Source organism: Gopherus flavomarginatus, chromosome 3 (assembly GCF_025201925.1).
Source record: "Gopherus flavomarginatus isolate rGopFla2 chromosome 3, rGopFla2.mat.asm, whole genome shotgun sequence".
Classification (NCBI taxonomy): Eukaryota; Metazoa; Chordata; order Testudines; family Testudinidae; genus Gopherus; species Gopherus flavomarginatus.
Genome location: NC_066619.1, coordinates 210,183,722 through 210,206,933, shown reverse-complemented (window position 1 = coordinate 210,206,933; position 23,212 = coordinate 210,183,722). Strand labels below are relative to the sequence as shown.

The window sequence follows — 23,212 nt, the reverse complement described above, 5'->3', positions numbered from 1 at the left end:
ATAAAATGTCCTTGGCTTTGACTCAGCAATAGGCAATGTGAAATGTGATTTATGTCAGCAATGAACTGACAAAGTGCCAGGCACGACTTATAGCATGCCTGAGAATAAAAAGACACTTAAACAATAGACTAATTACAGAGCAAGTTAAGCTGCTTTGAGATGCTATTTTTATGCTGATACAAGAATCTGATCAGACTCAGTTGATCAAGTGCCCTTGCAGGGCTACTTGGAGTACTGTATTGTACATATTACAGCATTAAATTGTAATGAGTGAATAACTGCCATAGGAGGCTTATGCTTGGGAATGATTTGCTATTATCTCTTGCTCCTGCCTATATTATACTGTACATAGATATTACACAGACAAAAACTACTTTAAGAGAACATTATTAAGATGGCAGAGTCAAGCACTCAAAAATTTTGGAAATGCCTGAATTAAGGTTCCCTCTGTAAGCTTAATTGAGGCCCCTGATGTGTATATATTATGATACAGTCTTTAATTGCAAGATCACACATTTTTTTTCCACAGGGCCATTCCTCATTCAATACACTGGAAATGAATGAGGATTTGCAATGAAGGAGATTTGTGTAAGGGACCCCAGACTCCTCCTAACTAGCCTGCTATTTTCATCCTTCATCTAATCTCAGTCTCCCCCATCGACTGGTTCCCAATCTTCATCCCTCATGTCCTTCCCTGGCTCCCAGTTCCAGTCTCTTTGCCCAGTCATTCCTACTCTTCCCCCTGGATCCTAGTCCCCTTCCCAATCTCCTTACCCAGGCATCCCCATCTCTCCCTTGCTTCTAGTTCCCTGTCCTAATATTCCTGACCAGCAAGTCAGTCAGTCTTCCCCAACCCCAACTCCATATACATTTCCCTCTTCCTCCCTGCACACCCCACCATTCTCCAGTTTTCACACTCCCTGGCGGATCCTCCCAATCTGTTTTGCCACCTCTGAAAATCTAGCTGTTGTCCCCTCCACATTCAAACCAGGCAGCTTCCTCTTCTATGCTTCCTAAACCCAGCAGTGGGGGCATAGTGAATGTATGACAGACATGTTCCCTACTCTAAGTTCAGGTGCCTGGACCCCGCCCAGCTCACAGCAGCCCAGAGCTGCAATTGCAAAGTCCTGGGCTCCAGCATGTCTAATGTGGATGGAATCATTTGGAACCTGCAGGAGGGCTGCCCTGGAGCTGCAGACCCTGGAATTGCCAGAGAGCTGGGCAGAGAATCTGGCAGACAACTTAATCAACATTGAACCCTCTCTGCCAAATATTTCAATAAACTGGCAAATTCTGACCAAAGAAGTTTCACTGGAATTTTTCCAACCAGCTCAAGCTTCCATTGACTTAAGTGGGAGTTTTGTCGGAGCAAAGAATTGAGTTAAAACTAAAGTCTGCCTCATGCCCCTGAAGCCTACGGGTGGAACTATTTCCTTTCCCCACATAGTAAATGGGGTCAACAACTTCTACCACGTTGCATCCCATAATACTTTATGGAAATATGCTTATGAATGTATATATGACATAACCGGAATATGTTTTATGCTACATATGCCACATAACATACCTCTGTAAAGGTTATGATCTACTGAATCTATTAATCCTATTTGTATGCATGTATCATTTTTGTATTCAAAGTTATGAATATTGGCTGTGTACTTGTTTGATTTTAAGTTACCTTAGTAAGGCATGTGCAAGAAGTATGGGTAATAAGCAGGAAGAACTGGAAGTGCTAATAAATAAATACAACTATGACATTGTTGGCATTACTGAAACTTGGTGGGATAATACACACGACTGGAATGTTGGTGTGGATGGGTATAGTTTGCTCAGGAAGGATAGACAGGGGAAAAAGGGAGGAGGTGTTGCCTTATATATTAAAAATGTACACACTTGGACTGAGGTGGAGATGGACATAGGAGACGGAAGTGTTGAGAGTCTCTGGGTTAGGCTAAAAGGGGTAAAAAACACGGGTGATGTCGTGCTGGGAGTCTACTACAGGCCACCTAATCAGGTGGAAGAGGTGGATGAGGCTTTTTTCAAACAACTAACAAAATCATCCAAAGCCCAAGATTTGGTGGTGATGGGGGACTTCAACTATCCAGATATATGTTGGGAAAATAACACTGTGGGGCACAGACTCTCCAATAAGTTCCTGGACTGCATTGCAGACAACATTTTATTTCAGAAAGTTGAAAAAGCTACTAGGCGGGAAGCTGTTCTAGACTTGATTTTAACAAATAGGGAGGAACTTGTTGAGAATTTGAAAGTAGAAGGAAGCTTGGGTGAAAGTGATCATGAAATCATAGAGTTTGCAATTCTAAGGAAGGGTAGAAGGGAGTACAGCAGAATAGAGACAATGGATTTCAGGAAGGCAGATTTTGGCAAGCTCAGAGAGCTGATAGGTAAGGTTCCATGGGAATCAAGACTGAGGGGAAAAACAACTGAGGAGAGTTGGCAGTTTTTCAAAGGGACGCTATTAAGGGCCCAAAAGCAAGCTATTCCGATGGTTAGGAAAGATAGAAAATGTGGCAAAAGACCACCTTGGCTTAACCACGAGATCTTGCGGGACCTACAAAATAAAAAGGTGTCATATAAAAAAATGGAAACTAGGTCAGATTACAAAGGATGAATATAGGCAAATAACACAGGAATGCAGAGGCAAGATTAGAAAGGCAAAGGCACAAAATGAACTCAAACTAGCTATGGGAATAAAGGGAAACAAGAAGACTTTTTATCAATACATTAGAAGCAAGAGGAAGACCAAGTACAGGGTAGGCCCATTGCTCAGTGAGGAGAGGGAAACAGTAACGGGAGACTTGGAAATAGTAGAGATGCTTAATGACTTCTTTGTTTCAGTCTTCACTGAGAAGTCTGAAGGAATGTCTAATATAGTGAATGCTTACGGGGAGAGGGTAGGTTTAGAAGATAAAATAAAAAAAGAGCAAGTAAAAAATCACTTAGAAAAGTTAGATGCCTGCAAGTCACCAGGGCCTGATGAAATGCATCCTAGAATACTCAAGGAGTTAATAGAAGAGGTATCTGAGCCCCTAGCTATAATCTTTGGGAAATCATGGGAGACGGGGGAGATTCCAGAAGACTGGAAGGGGGCAAATATAGTGCCCATCTATAAAAAGGGAAATAAAAACAACCCAGGAAACTACAGACCAGTTAGTTTAACTTCTGTGCCAGGGAAGATAATGGAGCAGGTAAATCAAAGAAATCATCTGCAAACACTTGGAAAGTGGTAAGGTGATAGGGAATAGCCAGCATGGATTTGTAAAGAACAAATCGTGTCAAACTAATCTGATAGCATTCTTTGATAGGATAACGAGCCGTGTGGATAAGGGAGAAGCAGTGGATGTGATATACCTAGACTTTAGTAAGGCATTTGATACGGTCTCGCATGATATTCTTATAGATAAACTAGGAAAGTACAATTTAGATTGGGCTACTATAAGGTGGGTGCATAACTGGCTGGATAACCGTACTCAGAGAGTAGTTGTTAATGGCTCCCAATCCTGCTGGAAAGGTATAACAAGTGGGGTTCCGCAGGGGTTTGTTTTGGGACCGGTTCTGTTCAATATCTTCATCAACGATTTAGATGTTGGCATAGAAAGTACGCTTATTAAGTTTGCGGACGATACCAAACTGGGAGGGATTGCAACTGCTTTGGAGGACAGGGTCAAAATTCAAAATGATCTGGACAAATTGGAGAAATGGTCTGAGGTAAACAGGATGAAGTTCAATAAAGATAAATGCAAAGTGCTCCACTTAGGAAGGAACAATCAGTTTCACACATACAGAATGGGAAGAGACTGTCTAGGAAGGAGTATGGCAGAAAGAGATCTAGGGGTCATAGTAGACCACAAGCTTAATATGAGTCAACAGTGTGATACTGTTGCAAAAAAAGCAAACGTGATTCTGGGATGCATTAACAGGTGTGTTGTAAACAAGACACGAGAAGTCATTCTTCCGCTTTACTCTGCGCTGGTCAGGCCTCAGCTGGAGTATTGTGTCCAGTTCTGGGCACCGCATTTCAAGAAAGATGTGGAGAAATTGGAGAGGGTCCAGAGAAGAGCAACAAGAATGATTAAAGGTCTTGAGAACATGACCTATGAAGGAAGGCTGAAGGAATTGGGTTTGTTTAGTTTGGAAAAGAGAAGACTGAGAGGGGACATGATAGCAGTTTTCAGGTATCTAAAAGGGTGTCATCAGGAGGAGGGAGAAAACTTGTGCACCTTAGCCTCCAATGATAGAACAAGAAGCAATGGGCTTAAACTGCAGCAAGGGAGATTTAGGTTGGACATTAGGAAAAAGTTCCTAACTGTCAGGGTAGTTAAACACTGGAATAGATTGCCTAGGGAAGTTGTGGAATCTCCATCTCTGGAGATATTTAAGAGTAGGTTAGATAAATGTCTATTAGGGATGGTCTAGACAATATTTGCTCCTGCCATGAGGGCAGGGGACTGGACTCGATGACCTCTCGAGGTCCCTTCCAGTCCTAGAGTCTATGAATCTATGAGGGAAGCTTCTTTAGAAAGCAATTTGCAAGTTAAGTGCCCAATCAAGAAACACTTAACGGACAATGGATCTTGGAAGGCTCCAATCCACAAAAGAAGTCTACTTGAGGACATTCAAGGTAGCATGTGAACCATGGCTGCTACCGGCAAGTTCTGAGTCATGCATGGATATGTGACTCCAAAACTCCATCTTGGAGCTGGACTTTGCATAGGAGAGAGGAGGGGGTCTCCACTCACAAGAGAAAATCTATTTAAGCTGCTGGAAGACCCCTCCATTTTGTCTTCAGCTGGCTCAGGAGATATCCTTTGGGGGTGGAGAGGCTACCTGAAAGAAACTGGAACAAAGGACAGTAACTACAGGGGTGTGAGTGATTGCTAGACCCAAACTAGACGGAGGCTAGTCTGTAAAAGAGGCTTATTGGAACATCTGAGGGTGAGATTTTATCTGTGTTCAGTTTCTTACTGTATTAGGCTTAGGCTTGCGTGTTTTGTTTTATTGTGCTTGGTAATTCACTTTCTGTCTGTTATTACAAGAAGTAGGATTTAAGTGGTTCCAAATATTTAACACAATCACTTTTTACTTATTAATTAACCCAGAGTATGTATTAATACCGGGGGGAAGGGGCAAACAGCTGTGTATCTCTCTCCATCAGTGTTATAGAGGGCAAACAATTTACGAGTTTACCCTGTATAAGCTTTATACAGGGCAAAATGGATTTATTTGTGGTTTGGATCCCATTGGGAGTTGGGCATCTGAGTGTTAGAGACAGGAACATTTCTTAAACTGCTTTCAGTTAAGCCTGAGATGTGGTTCAGACCTGGGTCTGTGTTTGTAGCCAGCAAGTGTGTCTGGCACAACCAGGCAGGGTGCTGGAGTCCCAAGCTGGCAGGGAAGGCAGGGGCAGAAGTAGTCTTGGCACATCAGTTGGCAGCCCCAAGGGGGTTTCTGTGATCCAGCCCATCACACCTGCCACCTCCACTGGAACCTGCAGAGAGCTCTGAATGAGTCTCAGGATCCACTGACAGGGAGGAGGCAAGAAATGAGAAAGGGATGCAGGAATCTAAGGCCCTGATTGGGCTCCCATTGAAACTGATGGCAAAACTTCCGTTGTCTACAGTGGCATAGAATGAGGCCCTAAACACCTCCTAGAAGGTACTCTGCACCTTTCAAGATTGTGCCCACAGTGAATAGCGGTCAGCAGTCTGCCATCCCTTACCCCAGGTATCTTTCTTTTTTTCTCTTAGATCGCCAGTAGTGATAAATTACTCCATACTCCCATAAGCAATAGTGTAACTGTGTTTAGTGGGCATTTTTCTACTGTGCATGTATAAAAATCAACATTTCAATGGTTTATACATCCATTATTTTTTAACATTTATTCTCTGAATTATCTGTTACAAACCTGGAGATAACAGTTTTCATACCTTTTTGTGAAAAAAGACAAATAATTTTTAATTGCTCTCTGACTGTAGAAAATGGCTTAATTGCAGTTGTCTGAAAACTGAATTGCTTAAATTAAACACTCTGCGTCTTCTGGGTATGTAGGGTGAAAGATAACATATTTGAACAAGCATCCTGGTCAGATTCCCTTTTCACTTTGTGTATGTTCTGAGCTGAGCACATAAGGAGTTCCATGCTTACCTCCCATTTGCTTCATGGGAGTTTTGCAGCTACAGTAGTTAAGAAAATATTCCCTAAGGATCCATCTGAGATTCAGCTTGTGTTACACCAGCAATTTTGTTCTATTAATTTGTCACTGAATATCTGATTTTTAAAGTAACCATAATTACTGACCATCCTCAAAAGCAACTGAATCTGTACTGTACCATGAAGTGGCACTGACCTCCAGGAACACTGTACCAAGCACCACCGTTGGTTGTTCCATCTACAAAACTACTGTCGTCATCATTCTTACGACATGGTGGTCTGTTTGGATCAGACATGGCTGGGTTAAAGGACGAATAGCCCCGAGCTAAGCTTTGAAAAATCGCATCATCAGGGCAGGAGCTGTATTCATGAGTGCTACCTAGAATAAAAAGTCAGACACGGATTAGCAGGTTAGTCATACAGACTAGGACTACTGGATTATGAACTCATTAGGGCACGGACTGTGTCTTTTACTTTTCTGTGAAGTACCCAGTGCACATATAGCAAAATAAAATTAATATTTAATAATTCTATTACTTCAAATATTAATACTACCTGTATTGCTATTTAAAATATTCATATCAATATTATTATTGATATACCTGTATTAATATTACTGTTAATTTTACAGTACTAAACACCCCCAACATGTGCTAGGCATTTTATAGACCAAAAGAAACAAAAAGAAGTCTTTCCCTAAAGAGTTTACAATCTAATATTAAATGATATGATGAGTGAGAGTAACAAACAATAGGGAGAAAATGAGTTGAAGAAGGACAAGGATTACAAATAAGATCAGACGGTTATTCATTTTAAGCTTGTGCACATGTTAGTAGTTGAAGTAATAAAATACTACTACTACTACTACTACTACGTGCAAACTGGTAAAATGATTCTGCTGCAGAGTAAACCATTTTATAACAGACTACATATTGCCGAGTAGTGCTAGTGAAGAGAAACTGCAATACAGTTATTTTCACTAACATACACGTCACTTTCATAACTGCATTTATTAAAGTACCAATAGTTAAATCTTGACATCATAAAGAACTCATCCAACTAAGTATGTCACTAATGTCTTAGTCTGCAAGCCATAGACAAACAGCCTCTGCTTACATGTCAGCTATTGTACATATAACCACTGGTTCACATATTTGGTAATTACCACATGACAATGGACTATACCTCAGACAGATGATTAGGATGACATGGAGAGTTATACATTGTGGGCAGAAAGGGTGAAATCCTGGCTCCATAACGGTTAATGGTAAAAGTCCCATTGACTTCAACGGAGGCAGGATATCACCCAAGCTGCTTTTGCTATTATACCATCTAAGTCACATTGCTTGGGAAGTTCCTAGACTCATGACTCAATATTTCACTACCATTTCTTCACTGACAGGAGTCCAGACCTTCAAAACCCATTCCCTTCTCCCTGATTAGGAAAATCTAGTGTATGACTAAAAAGGATATAATGTAGGGCAATGGTCCCCAAACTGTGGGGCACGCCCTCCTAGGAATGTTTGGGGAAGCACACTGTGTTGCGGGGCTGGGGCCAGCCCCCACGAGGGACAGGGAGGGAGTGCCATGTTTCCAGACCCCTTCTAGTCCCAGACCAGCTTCATCCCCACCCTTGTTCCTTCCCTAATCCCATTCACCCCACAGTCTTGCTCTGCCCCTGACCAGGTCCAACCCCAGTCCTAGCTCCACTCTGCCCCCAGCCAAGCTGTGCCCTCATTCACTCTCCCCAGACCACCTTTGCCCCCAGTCCCAGCTCCACTCCACCCCCCTGCTCAGCTCCCAGCCTGACTCTGCCCTCATTCCCTCTCTGCCTCCAGACCAGCTTCCCCCATCCTCATTTCTGCCCCCAGCTCCATTTTAAGCCTATGCTCTGCTGCTAAGGAAGCCTTGGCTGTGCAGTAATGGGCGGGACGCGGACAGATTCCGTTAATGGTAAGGTGGGGGCACAACTGTATAAGTTTGCTGATGTAAGGTAACTGTTTCAGGATCTTCTAAATTCATTCATCATTACAAGTTTGCACTAAAATTATAGTGCAAATGGATAAAATTTCCTGAACCTGATTCTCCACTGTGTTATATCAATTATATGCCAAGTAGCCCCACTGAAATCAGGCCCTTCTAACTGTAGAAAATGTATCTTCAAAAACTAGAGTGAAAGATGACATGTTAACTATCTTTGAACCAATAAATATAACTAATTAATGGATAATCTACTTGAATGGGTCATTACTATACAGTTGCATGGCATTTTCACTCCTAGGTGATTAGGCCTCAGCTAGAATATTGTGTCTAATTCTGGGCACATTTCAGGAAAGATGTGGACAAATTGGAGAAAGTCCAGAGAAGAGCAACAAAAATGATTAAAGGTCTAGAAAACATGACCTATGAGGAAATATTGAAAAAAAAGGGTTTGTTTAGTTTAAAACGGAAATTGAGGAGGGACATAATTTTCAAGTACATAAAAGGTTGTTATAATGAGGAAGGTGAAAAAAAGTACTCGTTAACCTCTGATGATAGGACAAGAAGCAATGGGCTTAAATTGCAGCAAGGGAGGTTTAGGTTGGACATTAGGAATAACTTCCAGTTAAGCACTGGAACAAATTGCCTATGGAGGCTGTGGAATCTCTGTCACTGGGGGGTTTAAGAGCAGGTTAGACAAACACCTGTCAGGAATGGTCCAGATTAGTGGTTCCCAAACTTTAACAGCCTGTGAACCCCTTTCACTAGCACATCAAGTCTCGCGAACCCCCTCTTAAAAATTAATATTTCCAGGGATTTTCTCCTTTACCTGAGTATAAATTATAAAAGCAGTGATCTTGGAAATACAAAATTTGTTTTATGACATGCTTATTACACACTATTTATTATTATTTATATCATTACAGTATTTTTATTACATTATGAAAATGGTAACACTCTTCCAAGATCTCACTTTCATAGCTTGTATCACTCTGAACAAGCCTGTTATAAGACAAGGCTCCTATGTTTCATCAAGGAGTATCAGATGTGAAACAGCAGGAAGGTACTTAAGAAACCAGCTCAAAGAGTTCGTCCTACGCAAGCATTCAGGTCTTAAGCAGTCCAGGCAAACAACGCATGTACAACAAAGCTTAAATTTGTTCTTCATAATCATTTTAAAAACAATACTGTCTATTTAATTTTAAAAACAGCAAAAAATATCCACCTCCCTTTCTGTTTCTTATAAGGAGTCTTGAACTTTAGATTTCCTCAGTATGATAGATATGCTTGCTTTGATCTGCTTAGCTCTTGGAAGTCCAGGGGCTGCAGGCTGCTGGCCCTATGCTGCCCGGGATCCCTAGGGATAGCTCCATCCACCATTAGGGATTTTTTTTCCTGAGACCCCTGTAACATTTCACAAACCTCAGTTTGGGAACCACTGGTCTAGATAATACTTAGTCCTGCCATGAGTGTAGATGACCTACTGAGGTCCCTTCCAGTCTTACACTTCTATGATTTGGAAAGTGAATCTTAGCAACCATGGAAGGATAGCATATCTACATCCTATTTGTGTCTTTGGACATACGAAGCTAATGTATAATACACACCACTGCGCGTTTCATCATATGGATAGTTTGCAACAAGGTCTCCTCCATGAAGGTTGGCTGAGAGGACAAAGGGAATATCCATAATCCAGTGAATGATACTTTTAGTTTCAGGAGCAAGCTATAACAAAACAGATATTTTCAGCAATTAACCTTGATAATCCATGTAGTAACATACCCAGCAGTCTAATGCCTTTTAAATACAAATTACAGGCTTGACTCTGATCACACTTATGGCCCAATCCATCTAAGTCAATGGGAATCTTTCAACTGGCTTCAAGGCAGCTGATTGACATTAGATGACATTAGATTGTACAGATGTCACTGTGGAGTAGCTGCATTAACTTTGGTGAATTCACAGCAAAGGAAAAAGTGTAAATTAGATCAGAATTAGACCCTATATTTATTGCATCTCAGTGTTTGACTTTACCCTGCTACACATAGCACAGGAAATATTGCAAATATTGTGGTAATTTTGAAAGCCATGAAAAAAAAAAGTTGATTTCAGTGACATCCACTGTACATTCTATGCTGTACAATGGATAGATAGTTAAATTAAACCTGTGCTCAGTTGGTAGCCACTTTTCATCAACAGGTTGTCAAAATCTGTAATCAAAGGCTGGCTTTTAGAGCCATAGCCACCTAACAGTATATGTCAGTGTACCAGGAGTAGTTCCTGAAGCATTCTGCATGTGAAGATCAGAAGTAGGCAAAACCCCTCCAGACGTGTTAAATCCATATATATTTAAGAATATGGGTACATAAACAAGAACTGAGTTTCCAGCAGGGAAGATCAATGTAAAAGTGACTTCTGGTAGTGTTCCACAGATGGCAATACCAGGGCTGTCTTATCGACAAGGGAAATGTAGGAAACAAAGTCAAGGATGACTTCATAATCTCTGGTCTTAAAAAAATTAAGGTTGGAATTAAGGAGAGTGACTGAACTAACAGAATGGACCAAAGAAGACTTGCTACAAGAAAGGAGGAATCCAGTTTATGAAACATTCAATAGAAAGAAATGAATGGTGCACTAGGAGCTGACAGATTTAAGACCACAAAATAGATTAGTTTAAGTAACAAAATAGTCCAAGTCCAGAACTTTGTCTTATTTATTTAAAAACATAGGCTTCTTGATGTAAGAGCCAGCAAGAGAGCTCTCTATGGAAAAGGATGAAACACTCAATGATTTGGTGGAAAGTACACGACATTATTTACCTTAGGATTCTGGTCCACAGCTTTCCTCATGTTTTTCAGTAGGTGATTGTTTGGGCCACCTTCTCTCTCATTAACGTAAACTATTCTATCTAGGTCAGGGAAATTACGGTTCAGGTCTATTCCTTGAGCATTACTTCGGCCGACAAACCAGTCTTTGAGTTCACCAGGCTGAAAGGGAAGAGGGAACAGAAAGAGAAAACAAAAGTAATTCAGGTCATCTGTACAGACCAACACGTATGTATTAATATTATTATTTGTATTACTGTAGCACACAGGGGCCCCAGTCCTAGCCCAGGACCACACTGTACTAGGCACTGTACAAAACAGAACAAAGATCCTGCCCCAAAGGGCTTACAATCTAATCATCAGAAAGAGACAACAGATGGATAAAGATGGGAGAGTACAAGTAAACGAGACAATATAGGTGACAGGCAGTGGTCTTTGCACGATGGCAACCTAACCATTGCCATGGTTTTTGTAGACATCATAGCAAAGGAGAGTTTTGATGAAGGAGTTGAAGGAGTTTTGTGGATGTTTAAGGGGACCACCTTCCAGATGTGAGGGGCAGCATGGAAGAAGGCATGAAAGTGCTCGTGATGGTGGAGGTCAGCATCATCAGCAAATCAGAAAACAGCAACAGGTCGATAGTGAAAGAGAGATGATAGATAGGGTGGATTTACTATGAAGTGCCTGGAAAGTGAATACTAGCAACTTATATTTGATGTGACAGGGAAGGGAGGGGCCAGTGGAGAGATTCAAAAAGAGGAGTGACAAGGGCTAGGAAAATGATCTAAGGAGCAGGATTCTGAATGGATATGAGCAGGGCAAGATTGCATTTGCCAAGGCCGAGAGCCGGATGTTACAGTAACTGAGACACAAGATGATGACAGCTTGGATGAGAGCTTTAGCTGTATGATGGACAGGGAAGGCTGTATCTTTGAAATGTTATGCAGAAAGAATCAGCATAAACCTAAAATAAATTTGCACCCTGGACCAAAGACTTTTGTCATAACTTACTAAGGCAAAACTCCCACTGAAGTCAACAGTGTTTTATGTGAATTTGCACTGTGAGAGAACTTTGGGATTTGGCCCTAGAGTTGGATTATTGCAGATCAGTGAGTGTTAGTAGCTTAAAGCTAAGGTTAAAGGCAAATTCTCTTAGGAAAGGCATCCTTGCGTGGCAGAAAGTTCAGATTTGTATCATCATGCTTCAGGTCGTATTATTTCTAAAAGATCAAATACTGAAGTTCTTATGCAGACAAACTCCTATGAAAGTCAATGTTCCTCATCCAGAGGAGAGTTGCAGCTGTTTAGAATTTATCAGGGATCAGGAACAACGTGAGTTTTGCATTAGCAAGAACTTCCAGATTTGGCTATGATGCTTCAATTTGCATTAAAAAACCATATCTATTCCCTGAAGCCAACCAGTGACAGCGTGTACATAACTACTCTCTGATGATTATTTGTATTCTCTCTCATTATAACTTTAGCTAATGGAAAATTCATGGCAAAGATATTGTTTTGGTTTAATTTGTGGGGTGTATCAAATCTGCCATAAAGCTCTGTATACTGTAGCACTATACAAATAAAATTTAAGTAACACTAAAAGCAATACATGTAAAGACCAGTTTCCTTCTGAAGACAGGAAAGAGGTGCTTTCCCATTTTAAATCAAAGTTGTACAAAAGTGATTTAACTTGAGAAGGACATACGGCCACCAACTGGTAATTTATGGGAAATATAGATTCCACTTTGCTGCCACTAGAGGGAGTGCTAATACTGAACATTTTTTAGAGATAGCGATGGTAACCGATTCAAACATGACTGTTTCATTTCCATGAGTTTAACAATATTTTAATAAACAGAATCTTGCTTATTTAATAATATATAAGCTTTCATGTGGTAAACTTCAAAATTACTATAGTAGTAATCTTTACAATTTAATGTACTCAGTCTAATGAAAATATATTTTGTTAGCGACCTAAACTATAGCTATTTGATATTTTTATTAGAAATCATAATAATGATCACGTCTTTATTAAAGGTGCAATTATAGTTCTTAATAGTGACCATACACTAAAGCCCCAATCCTGAAAACACTTCTTCAGATATTTAACTTCAAGCATGTCAGTAGTCCCATTCATTTCAATGGGTATATTCATTGGAGTAAAATTACAAGTGTGCATAAGTGCAGAATGGTGGATGAGTAATCCATTAATACAATTTTAGATCTGCATGATAAGATCACAATTTTCTTGACTGTATTCATTGTCCTAAATTTGCTGAATAATTCTTGGTCAGTAGTTGGTTTAGAAGATGCTTGTTCAGAGTCTTTGATAGTTGAAATTAAAGCAGTTTTATGAGACATATAAGTCACATAATATGTTTCTGTTCCCTGATTGGATGGATGTAATTCTTAGAATCAGGTTTTCAGTGAGAATACTCTTAATCAGGGCTGGCTCCAGCTTTTTTGCTGCCCCAAGAGGTGTAGAAAAAAGAAAGAAAGAAAAACCAGATTGAGCTGCCGCTGAAGAGGAAGAGAGGGAGTGAAGGACTTGCCATCGAATTGCCGCCAAAGACTGAAGTGGAGCGATTGGGCTGCTGCCAAAGAGCCACTGAAGAGGAAGGATTCTCCTCCGAATTACCACCGCAGACCCAGACGTGCTGCCCCTTTCTATTGGCTGCCCCAGGCACCTGCTTCCTTCGCTGGTGCCTGGAGCTGGCCCTGCTCTTAATTATTACTTAAACTTGCAATATTCCATTAAAATTTGCAGTTTGGAGGGAAAACATTCTGGTCAGTGAACTTATTTGATAGAATATTTATGAAATGTGATAACAAAGGTCATGAATACAGTGAATTAGTTAAACTAAAATGAACATTTGCCTAGCTGTATCATATACCTTATTAAAAAGGACAGTTACAATGTATTTTACTATTAAAAATAGTGTTTCAGCTGGACTAATCAAAAGTCATTGCAGTAAAAATTCATGTATTTCTGAGCTTGTTATATTAGCGGTGCTTTTCACTGAGTCGGAGGTAGATACAGAGAGTGATTACAATTCTTACATACGTTGGCTTACAAACCTGGGATGCTGCCTTCTCAAACCCATCTGGATTTAAGGATGGCATGATATGGATGCGTGTGCTGTGGATCAAATTCATAATTGTCTCGTTTCCCTTCTGGTATTCATTACACAGGTACTGAGCTAAGAAAATAAGCAGCTCCCTTCCAACAGCTTCATTCCCGTGCATATTCCCGATATATTTAAATTCAGGCTCCCCTGCAACACAAAGAAGAAACATTCCTTAGACAGATGCAAAGAATATTCACCAAAGCCCCTGGACAAAGTGTGGATCAGGTCCATATTACAGCTGTTTCTAACACTATTATTATAGTTCTATGTCCCCACCCTTTGTTCCTGAAAATCTAAGAGAAAGATTGAGAATTTCCTTCAGGATAGTGAATTTAGATTTTCAAAACAATCCAGCTAAATAAACAAAGTAATCCTTATTAAGGAGTTTGTCTAAGAGTTGAGAAAAGACACCAAATTCTGATCCAGTGTACCAGTGTAAATGCACCATTAATATTAATTGTGTGTCTCTGCATTTACATTGTGCAACTGATATAATCCAAATGTAGCTCATACATTTATTGTTTATAAAGAATAAATTCACTTTTCAAGAAAGGAAAGGTATTGCTAAATTAAACTTTTAATTGTTAATGTCATTTTAGGGCTAGGTTAAAACACCCACTACTTGCAAAGATTTTAAACTGGAATGATAATTTTTATAACCCTTCCAATGAATAGCTACTGCTCCTAGTGGTCTGAAAGTCCTATTTAACAACTGTCTGGGACATTCACTTCAGATTTATAAACTTATTGCAGTACCTTGATGAGTAGAATCTGTGTTTTTTCCTTAATTAAATAAAAACTCCAATCTTCCCAAATTATGCTTATTGGTCATTATCATTGTAGCTCTAGATACAAGAGGAATGTGCAGGAGAGAGTTTGTGGTCCCTAGAGGCATGAAGAATTTATATGCATTTATTATTTTTAAGGTAATATCTTGGGCCCTGATCCTGCAAACATTCAGGCACATGTTTAACTTTAAGCACGTGAGAATTCTAACTGCAATCAAGGGGACTCTCATGCTAAAGGTATGCATATTCCTAAGTGTTTGCAGGATTGGGGGGTTAATTTTCTTTTTATCTGTGTTCATCTCTAGATATGAATATTTAATTTTTATTCCATTATAACTGCTCTCATCTGATCATAGAGTCTTTCAATGATATGCTTTGAGTATCTAATTTTGAATACCTGATCTGATCTGTATTAACTGATGTGTCATATGTAAGACACGGGAAGTAATTATCCCACTCTATTTGGCCTTGGTGAGACTCCAGCTGGAGTATTGTGTCCAGTGTTGGGCATCACACTTTAGGAAAGATGGGGACAAACTGGAGAGAATCCAAAGGACAGCAGCAAAAATGATTAAAGTTTTAGAAAAACTTTATCCCTGAACCTGTAGCAATTTTACAGGTTATTACCACTAAACCCAAACGTTCTTGTTAAACCCTCTAAAACCAACTCTTCTTCTCTTCATTGCTTTATCAGTTTTCTATCAATAACATTCCTCTGGACAGTGTCCATTTAGTGCTTCAAGCAGAGGTGCATGAGCAGTAGCACAGTGATATCATCACTCACTCACTCCAATAATCCTAACCTTTAACCCTAACCCTTCTGCCTGCCTAGGTCATGTTTCCCCTTAACATGCCCATTTAGTGCTGCAGGCAGAGGAATCTCTGCCTATAGCACTAAGTGGGCATGGTTAGATGAACTAAAACAGTTTTGAGTAGGCAAAGGTAAATGATCATGCCTGAGCTAGGCATAGTGTGGAGGGAGCCACAGTACAAATCTCTATTCTCTTTCCTACTCCACCTATATAGCAACTGATCTGAAGCAGCCTTATTCCTGTCCTAAACTCCTTCAAAGCACCTCAGTCCTGACCTGCAGTTTCATTTGCTGAATCATTTCAAGCAATGGGATTGAAGTATGCTAATGAACTGGAGGGAGTGATGACTGGCTGAGTTACCTCTGATGTCACAATGATCCAACCAGCAGACCAGATTCAGTGATGAATCCTGATCACGTCACCTCAGGCACATTGCGCGTATGCTAAAACTTCATTTACCAATGTGCTTTTCTATGTGACATGATAATCAGCCAACGTTCATACTCTTGCAGTTTAGTCAATATTACACTTGAGTATTTCAACTTCAGAGCTCACTCACATTAAGGACATGAACATGCAATTTACCTGCTGGAAACAGAATTATTTTCCCTATAATTTCAGGCAGGAAAAGGTAGCGACTTGTCAGTGTTTTAAGGCACCACATGTATGTCTGTCCAGAAGTCCTTTAAGAGCCAGTAGAGGTATCTGCTGCTCCCTTTCTGAATATGTCTACTACAATTTATAATCCTTCATAAATCATCACGTTCTTCTGAAAAGACACTGTCAATTCAAATTTGATGTAAAATGTTGATTTTTGTAAAAATTAACTTCCCCCAAACCTAAGATCAGTGTAAGTAATTCTATGTTGTTGATTTTTAAAAAATTTGTAGACAAGTTTTCAATAAAGAATTCCAGTGTTTGCAATCCAAAAACCTAAAAGTGAAACAGACTAAAAACAAACATGAAATTGACTCAACTGATTCCCATGGCTCAGGATCAGAGAAATGCAAGAGTCATTTCAATTAATTTTCAAAAGCAGCATCTAAATTTGAGCACTCAGTAACTGGATGTCTAACGTTAGCCCCCCCTAGATATGTGAATTTGGGGCCTCAAAATTGGAGTCAATTTCTGAAAAGGAGGCCTAGCCTCTCTGTGCCTTAGTTTTACCTATGGATGAAAAGTCCTAAAAATATTATTATTAAAAGATAATCTTATTAACATCATCATCATCTAGTAAGGTCATCACAAAACAGAAGCAGCTTGCCTCAATTTCTGCTTCCAAAGAATTCCTTTTTTTTTTTTTTTTTTTTTTTTTTTTAAGACTGGCTCTTGACAGTAAAAACTAAATGAAAAGGTGGCAATATTTTTATTGGCAACCCAGTACTGAATTTTTCAAAAATAACTTAATATCTTTGGTAAAGCACAAACTCCTTCAGTTACTCTGGCTTTTACATAGATCCTGAACTGACCTCAGAGTACATTAGAGCCTAAGAACTGATTAAGGAAGAAGTGTTTTAAAATGTTAAGCTTTTCAGGTGACAAATTGACAAGCACTGCTACATGTCACTAACCACTTCTAAAGGCACTGTCACCTAATAATTGTTCATTTCCTAGAAACACAATGTACGGAACTAATGTTAGATTGTCCAACTAAAGATAATTTATAGAAGAACCACTTATTTTCAAATAAAGGCTATATCACAAATGCAAGTTTTTAAAAAAACAAACAAACAAACACATCCAGATAATTCTTTGAATGCCTGTTTAAAGGCAATAATGCTTTTAAAATATTGGTTTGGGAAGTTCCTGGAGCTTTAAAGTGTTTGAACTCATAGACAGACAGATACATTTGGCATCTACTAATCAAATAAATTATGAGTCCAGAGGTTGCCATTCAGTTACATTTGTTGTAATGTTAAGAGCTAGCATGGAAGAAATGTATAATAACTCATGTCATGGAATGGGGGGGAAATCATATGAAGAAAGAGTAACTGCTGAAAGATTAAAGTGGTTTATAAATGGCTTTGCAAATGAGTTGGAAATAACCTTAGAAAGGACAGACTCCTTGTTCTGCTCTCTCATATCCCCCATGGAAAAGCTAGCAATATTTCTTAGGTAATAGGGTTAGTGTTTCTGATTACTTCCATTTGCCTGTCATTGTTAAATATGACAACCTGTAAACTATTCCTGCAGCTACACAATGTTGCAAATCTTGGAGCTCTTACCAAGAGGAAATTCATTACTCTAACTGTATTTGAGGACTTTTCCATGCTCTGTGATTTTCTTTATAGTTCAGAGAGACAGAAAGTCTCTGGGGATCAATTAAATAAAAGATCAGGGGGTTATGTAATGGATTTCTCTGGTCCATATGAAAAAAATGAGATGGAGAAAGAAAGAGGAAATACAGTATAGCTTTCTGTTACCCTGTAAACTAAATGACTGCAACCTGATTGATCTCTCTCAGTGAGTTGTGTGAAGTCAATGCTAGTATGTTTCATTTAAATTCTGCAATGCAGTGTTATTTTCTAAATCATTATATATTAGCAGCCACAGATAATTTTAGGGCGGGATTTTCAAAAAAAGCAATGCTAGCCTAACTCTGCTCCCACTGAAATGAACAGGAGTGTTACCATTTAGTTAAATGAGAGCTAAGTTAGGCCAACATGGAATGATTTTGGAAAAATCCCATCCTTCATACCCTTGTAATTAACCACCAGAAAATAGTCAGAGCAGAAGACAACAGAAACAAAAATTCATGAAACCCTTGGCAGATGGCTGCTTTGAAGCAAAGTAACAGATCCATTTTTTTTATCTCGTTGAACTCAAGACAGGTCCCAACTCTCATATCTGAATTTGAAAATTAAAATAATCCTAATTTAATATAAAAGTGAAACTATAACTTTGTGTAGCATATTAAACTATAAGATAAACCTAAAGAACAGCTGAACTTGTACAGCTCATCTTGGCATTTCTAAGGTAAGAAGCTACCTCAGTACTATTGAATGAATGAACACCCAAAAAGTTCAGAGGGCCTAATTATGCCTGTAAAATGGTGTCTGAAACATTAGCCAAATCACTTTGGTTTGGAAATGAAGTTCACAAAATTACTTCTTGATGTATTCCCACCTCCTTTACCACTGAACAAAGCCAGGAAATGCAGAGGTGTGTTGCGCTTCATATTCAAGCTAGTCATCTCCACCATAAAGGGTCTTCATGACTCTGTGCTTTTCTGCCTTAAAGCTCTTCTCTAATAACCTGTCACTCACTGCTAAAGGCTTCTCTACACTTGAATGTTATTTAAGATTAAGGTAGTGTGTAAATTTAAAACACAATAGCTATTCCTGGATAACTTTGTTTGTGGGTACTCTTATTCCAGAATAAGCGTGCCCATAGGAATATAGGACCACATTAGACCTAAGTAAATTGACTTTGGATTTTGACATAAGCAACAGGCCAAAAGTATGTGAGCAAAAAGAATGAATTTATGAGAAAGGAGAATTGTTCGTGTCAACTTGTAGTGACCCTCAGAATATCAGTGTGATCTTATTTTAGGATTTGGGCTAAGCAATAGAAATAAAGAAAACATGGTCAATTGGGCACCAGGTGCAGAAAATTGGTTAGAAATGTGTAGTCCAGCAGCTAGGGGGAAATATTGTCAAATAAGATAAGAAGGAAACCTTGAAGAAAGTAGAATATAGTCGTAAACTATACTTGATTTTAAAGTCCAATTACTAGCAATGACATTGTTTGTTACAGTATATAAAAAGCAAGATTTTGTAGGGGTTCATCAGAGCTTTTCCTTATTTCGCCAATGCTTATAACTGTATTGTTGCTAGGGTATAGGATATACAGGTGTATATACTTATATTCATATATTAAAGGTAACCAACACCATGTGTGTGGCAGCTGAGTCATGGTAAACACTAGCATACCTATTAGAGAAATTACTTCCAACAGTGCCTCATTCCTATTAACTTAGTCCACTTTCAAACGTATTCCAGAATAACTCCATATGCAGATAAGCCTTTACTATGCTTGGAACAGCCTCCCTCATGATGTAGGCCAAGCATCCTCTCGCTCTGTTTCTAGAATCCCTCCTTAAGACCTATTCTTTCATGAACATTCCAAGGCTGATCTCTCCCTGATGATGTGCCCTCTGGTACTTACACTTCAAGTGTTATCTGATGTACCCATCTGAATTAGACTGTCAGATATTGTGGACAGGGACCACTTACTTTAATGGACGAAAGGATCAAACTATATGTCTATTACTTGTCCACATAAGCCTTGTCTTCACTGCTAAAAAAAGGTGTGCTTTTTACCTGAGGGTAACTAACACACATGATCTATCCTGAAATAAACACACAATGCAGATTAGGCACTTCAATTTTACCATGAGGTAGACTCACCTTGAAGAGGGAAAAGGGCTGTTTACTTTGCAGTTTACTTCATGGTAAAACTGAAGTGCCTGGTCTCCACTGTGTTTTTACCTTGGAGAGATCATGGATATTATTTCCCCATGAGATACAAGATGTGCCCTTTTCTTCACTGCTAAAAATAAATTAAGGCAGGACCATATTGCCCTGTGAACACTTCTGGTGCTATGTAAATGAATAAATAAATAACCAGGCTTTCACATTATAATAAATAATTTGAAATAATTTCTAGCTGCATTCATTTTCTGAAAAACTTCATCTAAATAGGAATCAGTATAACCCAATAGCCATGAAGTCCTGGTTTCTTAAAAATTGAGAAATTTAGTGAATAGATGGTTAGAGTTGTTCATTTTAATTCAAAGCAGATAAATAATGAGTAAGAATTAAATTAAAATTTTAAAAACAATAAATCTCTCTCTGATGGGTTTGGCCAAGAGGCTAGATTAATATTTGTTTTTGTATTAGATTGATCAGATTCAAATTCTTCCCAAGTGCTTTAGAAAGAAAATGTGTAACAATACTTTGCACTCATAATATGCCTTTTATTCATCATATCCTTATGATGGCAGGTGTTATCAGCACTACATTAAGGGTGAGGATAGTAAGGAAAAGAGACGTTAAGTGACTTGACCTGGTCAGTGGCAGAACTGGGAACAGAACCCAGCTTTCTGTCTCCCACTCCGTTGTTCTAACTGCTAAACAAGACTGCCTTCTCTGGAGGTAGATGCTGATAGTGCAATGACTGTGTGAGCAAATGTTCACATATCACCATGAATATTAGCTGTGGAATACAACAGGTCCTGCTCACCTTGTCCTCTCTGTTTATTAATACCAGCAAACTTTTAAATTAGTCACACAGTCTGCACAGTGGTTAAGTGTCATTTCAAAGGGACTGGCTGTATTCCTATAGTTTGACTGGCACACGATGCAAAGATATTTCTTTAATCTGCCAATTTGTCATTGCAATGTATCTTTTTAATCACAAGGAAGTTTATACATATGACAGGTTTAGGTGGGTGTATGCAAGATGGTTCATTATCAAGTTCATCTGACAAGCTTTTATCCCTTCAGAAGAGTCTAAAGTATCAGTGATTTTATTTAGCTATAGAAATGTCTGACACTATCACTGTGGTTCAGAAGAATTGGATTAACAATTCCATTCTTTATTCCTGGGGTAAATACGTAAGAAATTTAAAACTAAATTATAGCTCAAATCCTCTTTATAATACACTGCAGCTGCTATCAGTGGGAGACATTCAGAACTTTGGGGTCTATTCACCTATTGTTGTGCTTTAATGACTGATAAGACTAAGAGGATAAATCGCCCTCACTGAGTTCATGAGACAAAAACTAAGCTAAAGTCCATTCTGTCTGATGCAATCTTATGTGAGAGGCATCAGTAAGACTATGGAAAAAGAAAAACAGCAAGAAATTAAATTAACTATCTCTACTATTTTTGTAAGTTATTCACTGGAAACAAAGAAAATCGCTACTTACACCAAAATACTTCCTTTCCAAGAGGGACTCATGCAAAGGGAAAACATAACCAGGAAGCGGTGCAGGCCCAATTTAACATTGTCCTGCAGTTTCTTTGTACCAACTCACTCAGGCTAAGGAAAAGGGCAGGAACAAACCCAGCTCACAGAATTTCTGCATCACCTCCACAGTAGCTCGTGGAGCAGTGGGACCAGAGGAGAGAAGGAACATAGTGAGGGAGTAGGGTACAAAGTCAGGGCATTCTAGGGTTGCCACCCATCCAGTTTTTACCTGGACAGTCTGGTTTTTGGCTTCTGTGTCTGAATGCCATTTAGGGTTACAAGGTGCCCAGTTTTGGGGGACCTGGCAACCCTAATTTATAGCACCCAAACCCAAAGTCCAGGTACTGCAGGGCAGGGAAAGGCAGTATGTCATTAACTCATGCCAATCCCTGCTCAGCCGAGGCTGCCTCCTTCCTGCAAGCATGCTTTTTGGGACAATCCTGTGATGGATGAGAGGAAGGGAGAGAAGAGTGAACTACAGAGGCCAGGCCTTTGGTGGAAGAGGTGGAGCAGGGGGCAGGGCCTCAGGGATCCGATTACCACCCATTAGAAAGGTGGCATTCTCATGCCTCAGTAATTCTGTGCCCCTGTACAGGCCCATAGGCATCACTGCAACAGGGACGCAAGTTAGGGCAGCCTTCAGGACTGCTTTAGCCTGAGCCTTTCACTGCCACAACTAGAGCTACAGCAGCTACACTGTTATTTATACTCACGCTAGCTTGATGAGAGCTAGCACGACTATGTGTCCATGAGCAGGGACTAGAGCAAGCTTTAGAGGAGAGGGATTTGTCACTTCAGGAAAGTGAAACAGCCATCAAATCCTGCAGAGCCTGAGAATCCTTGCTGAAAATAGACTCCAAACCTGAGACTCCAAACCTGAGACTCCAGGGGCATCCCTGCAAATCCTGTTCCTTTCTCCAGATTTCTTCCCCCATTTCCCCAGTTGCTCTCCCAGGAACCACAGTGGCATTTTTGCCCCCCACTGCAGCAGCCTATTCCTGATCTTCCTTGTCCTTGGGGAGCTAATGCTGATTGGACCTAACAGCAACTTGCCCTGCAGTTTACATCCCATTTCCAGGGGTGCATGCCAAGTAGAGCAGCTGCTCCTCAGCTTTATCCCTGTACGTTCATTCCCATCACACCCAAAGCTCCAGCCTCCAGGTTCTAGTGCAGGGGGATTTCTGCTTACTTTGGCTGCACTTTCTTTGCTGGTTTTGAGGTCTTTTTTACTCCATTGCTTCTCTTGCCCCTGTAGGAGGAGTGTGAGGAATCTGGCCCTCAGAGATAAAAACAGAACAGCACAGGTAAACCACCTTTGTACATGAATTGTAACTAGTGAACAGGGGCTGGACTGACAGCACTAGAATCCTGAAACAAGTCCACAGAACAAGTACAGTACAGAAGGCAGCAAGGGAGGCTTCCTGACACTGCCCCAACAATATGCTTCAGATGCAATCATGGATGGACTCTTACTAGCAGTGACGGCAATTTGTCTCTATGGCAATTCAGTGTGTTTTATTGAAAATAATCTCTG

General features: G+C 39.7%; 1 protein-coding gene across 1 annotated transcript in view; it reads right to left on the bottom strand.

Moving 5' to 3' along the window:
* The window catches only part of CPE (carboxypeptidase E), a 100,009-nt gene that overhangs the window by 12,241 nt on the left and 64,556 nt on the right, over positions 1-23,212 (bottom strand). Inside the window, exons 2-5 of the mRNA XM_050946517.1 lie at positions 14,055-14,251; positions 10,971-11,138; positions 9,759-9,876; positions 6,368-6,550 (exon numbers count right to left, since the gene is read on the bottom strand). Of these exons, the coding sequence (XP_050802474.1) occupies positions 6,368-6,550; positions 9,759-9,876; positions 10,971-11,138; positions 14,055-14,251 (666 nt within the window). The remainder of the gene's footprint in view (positions 1-6,367; positions 6,551-9,758; positions 9,877-10,970; positions 11,139-14,054; positions 14,252-23,212) is intronic.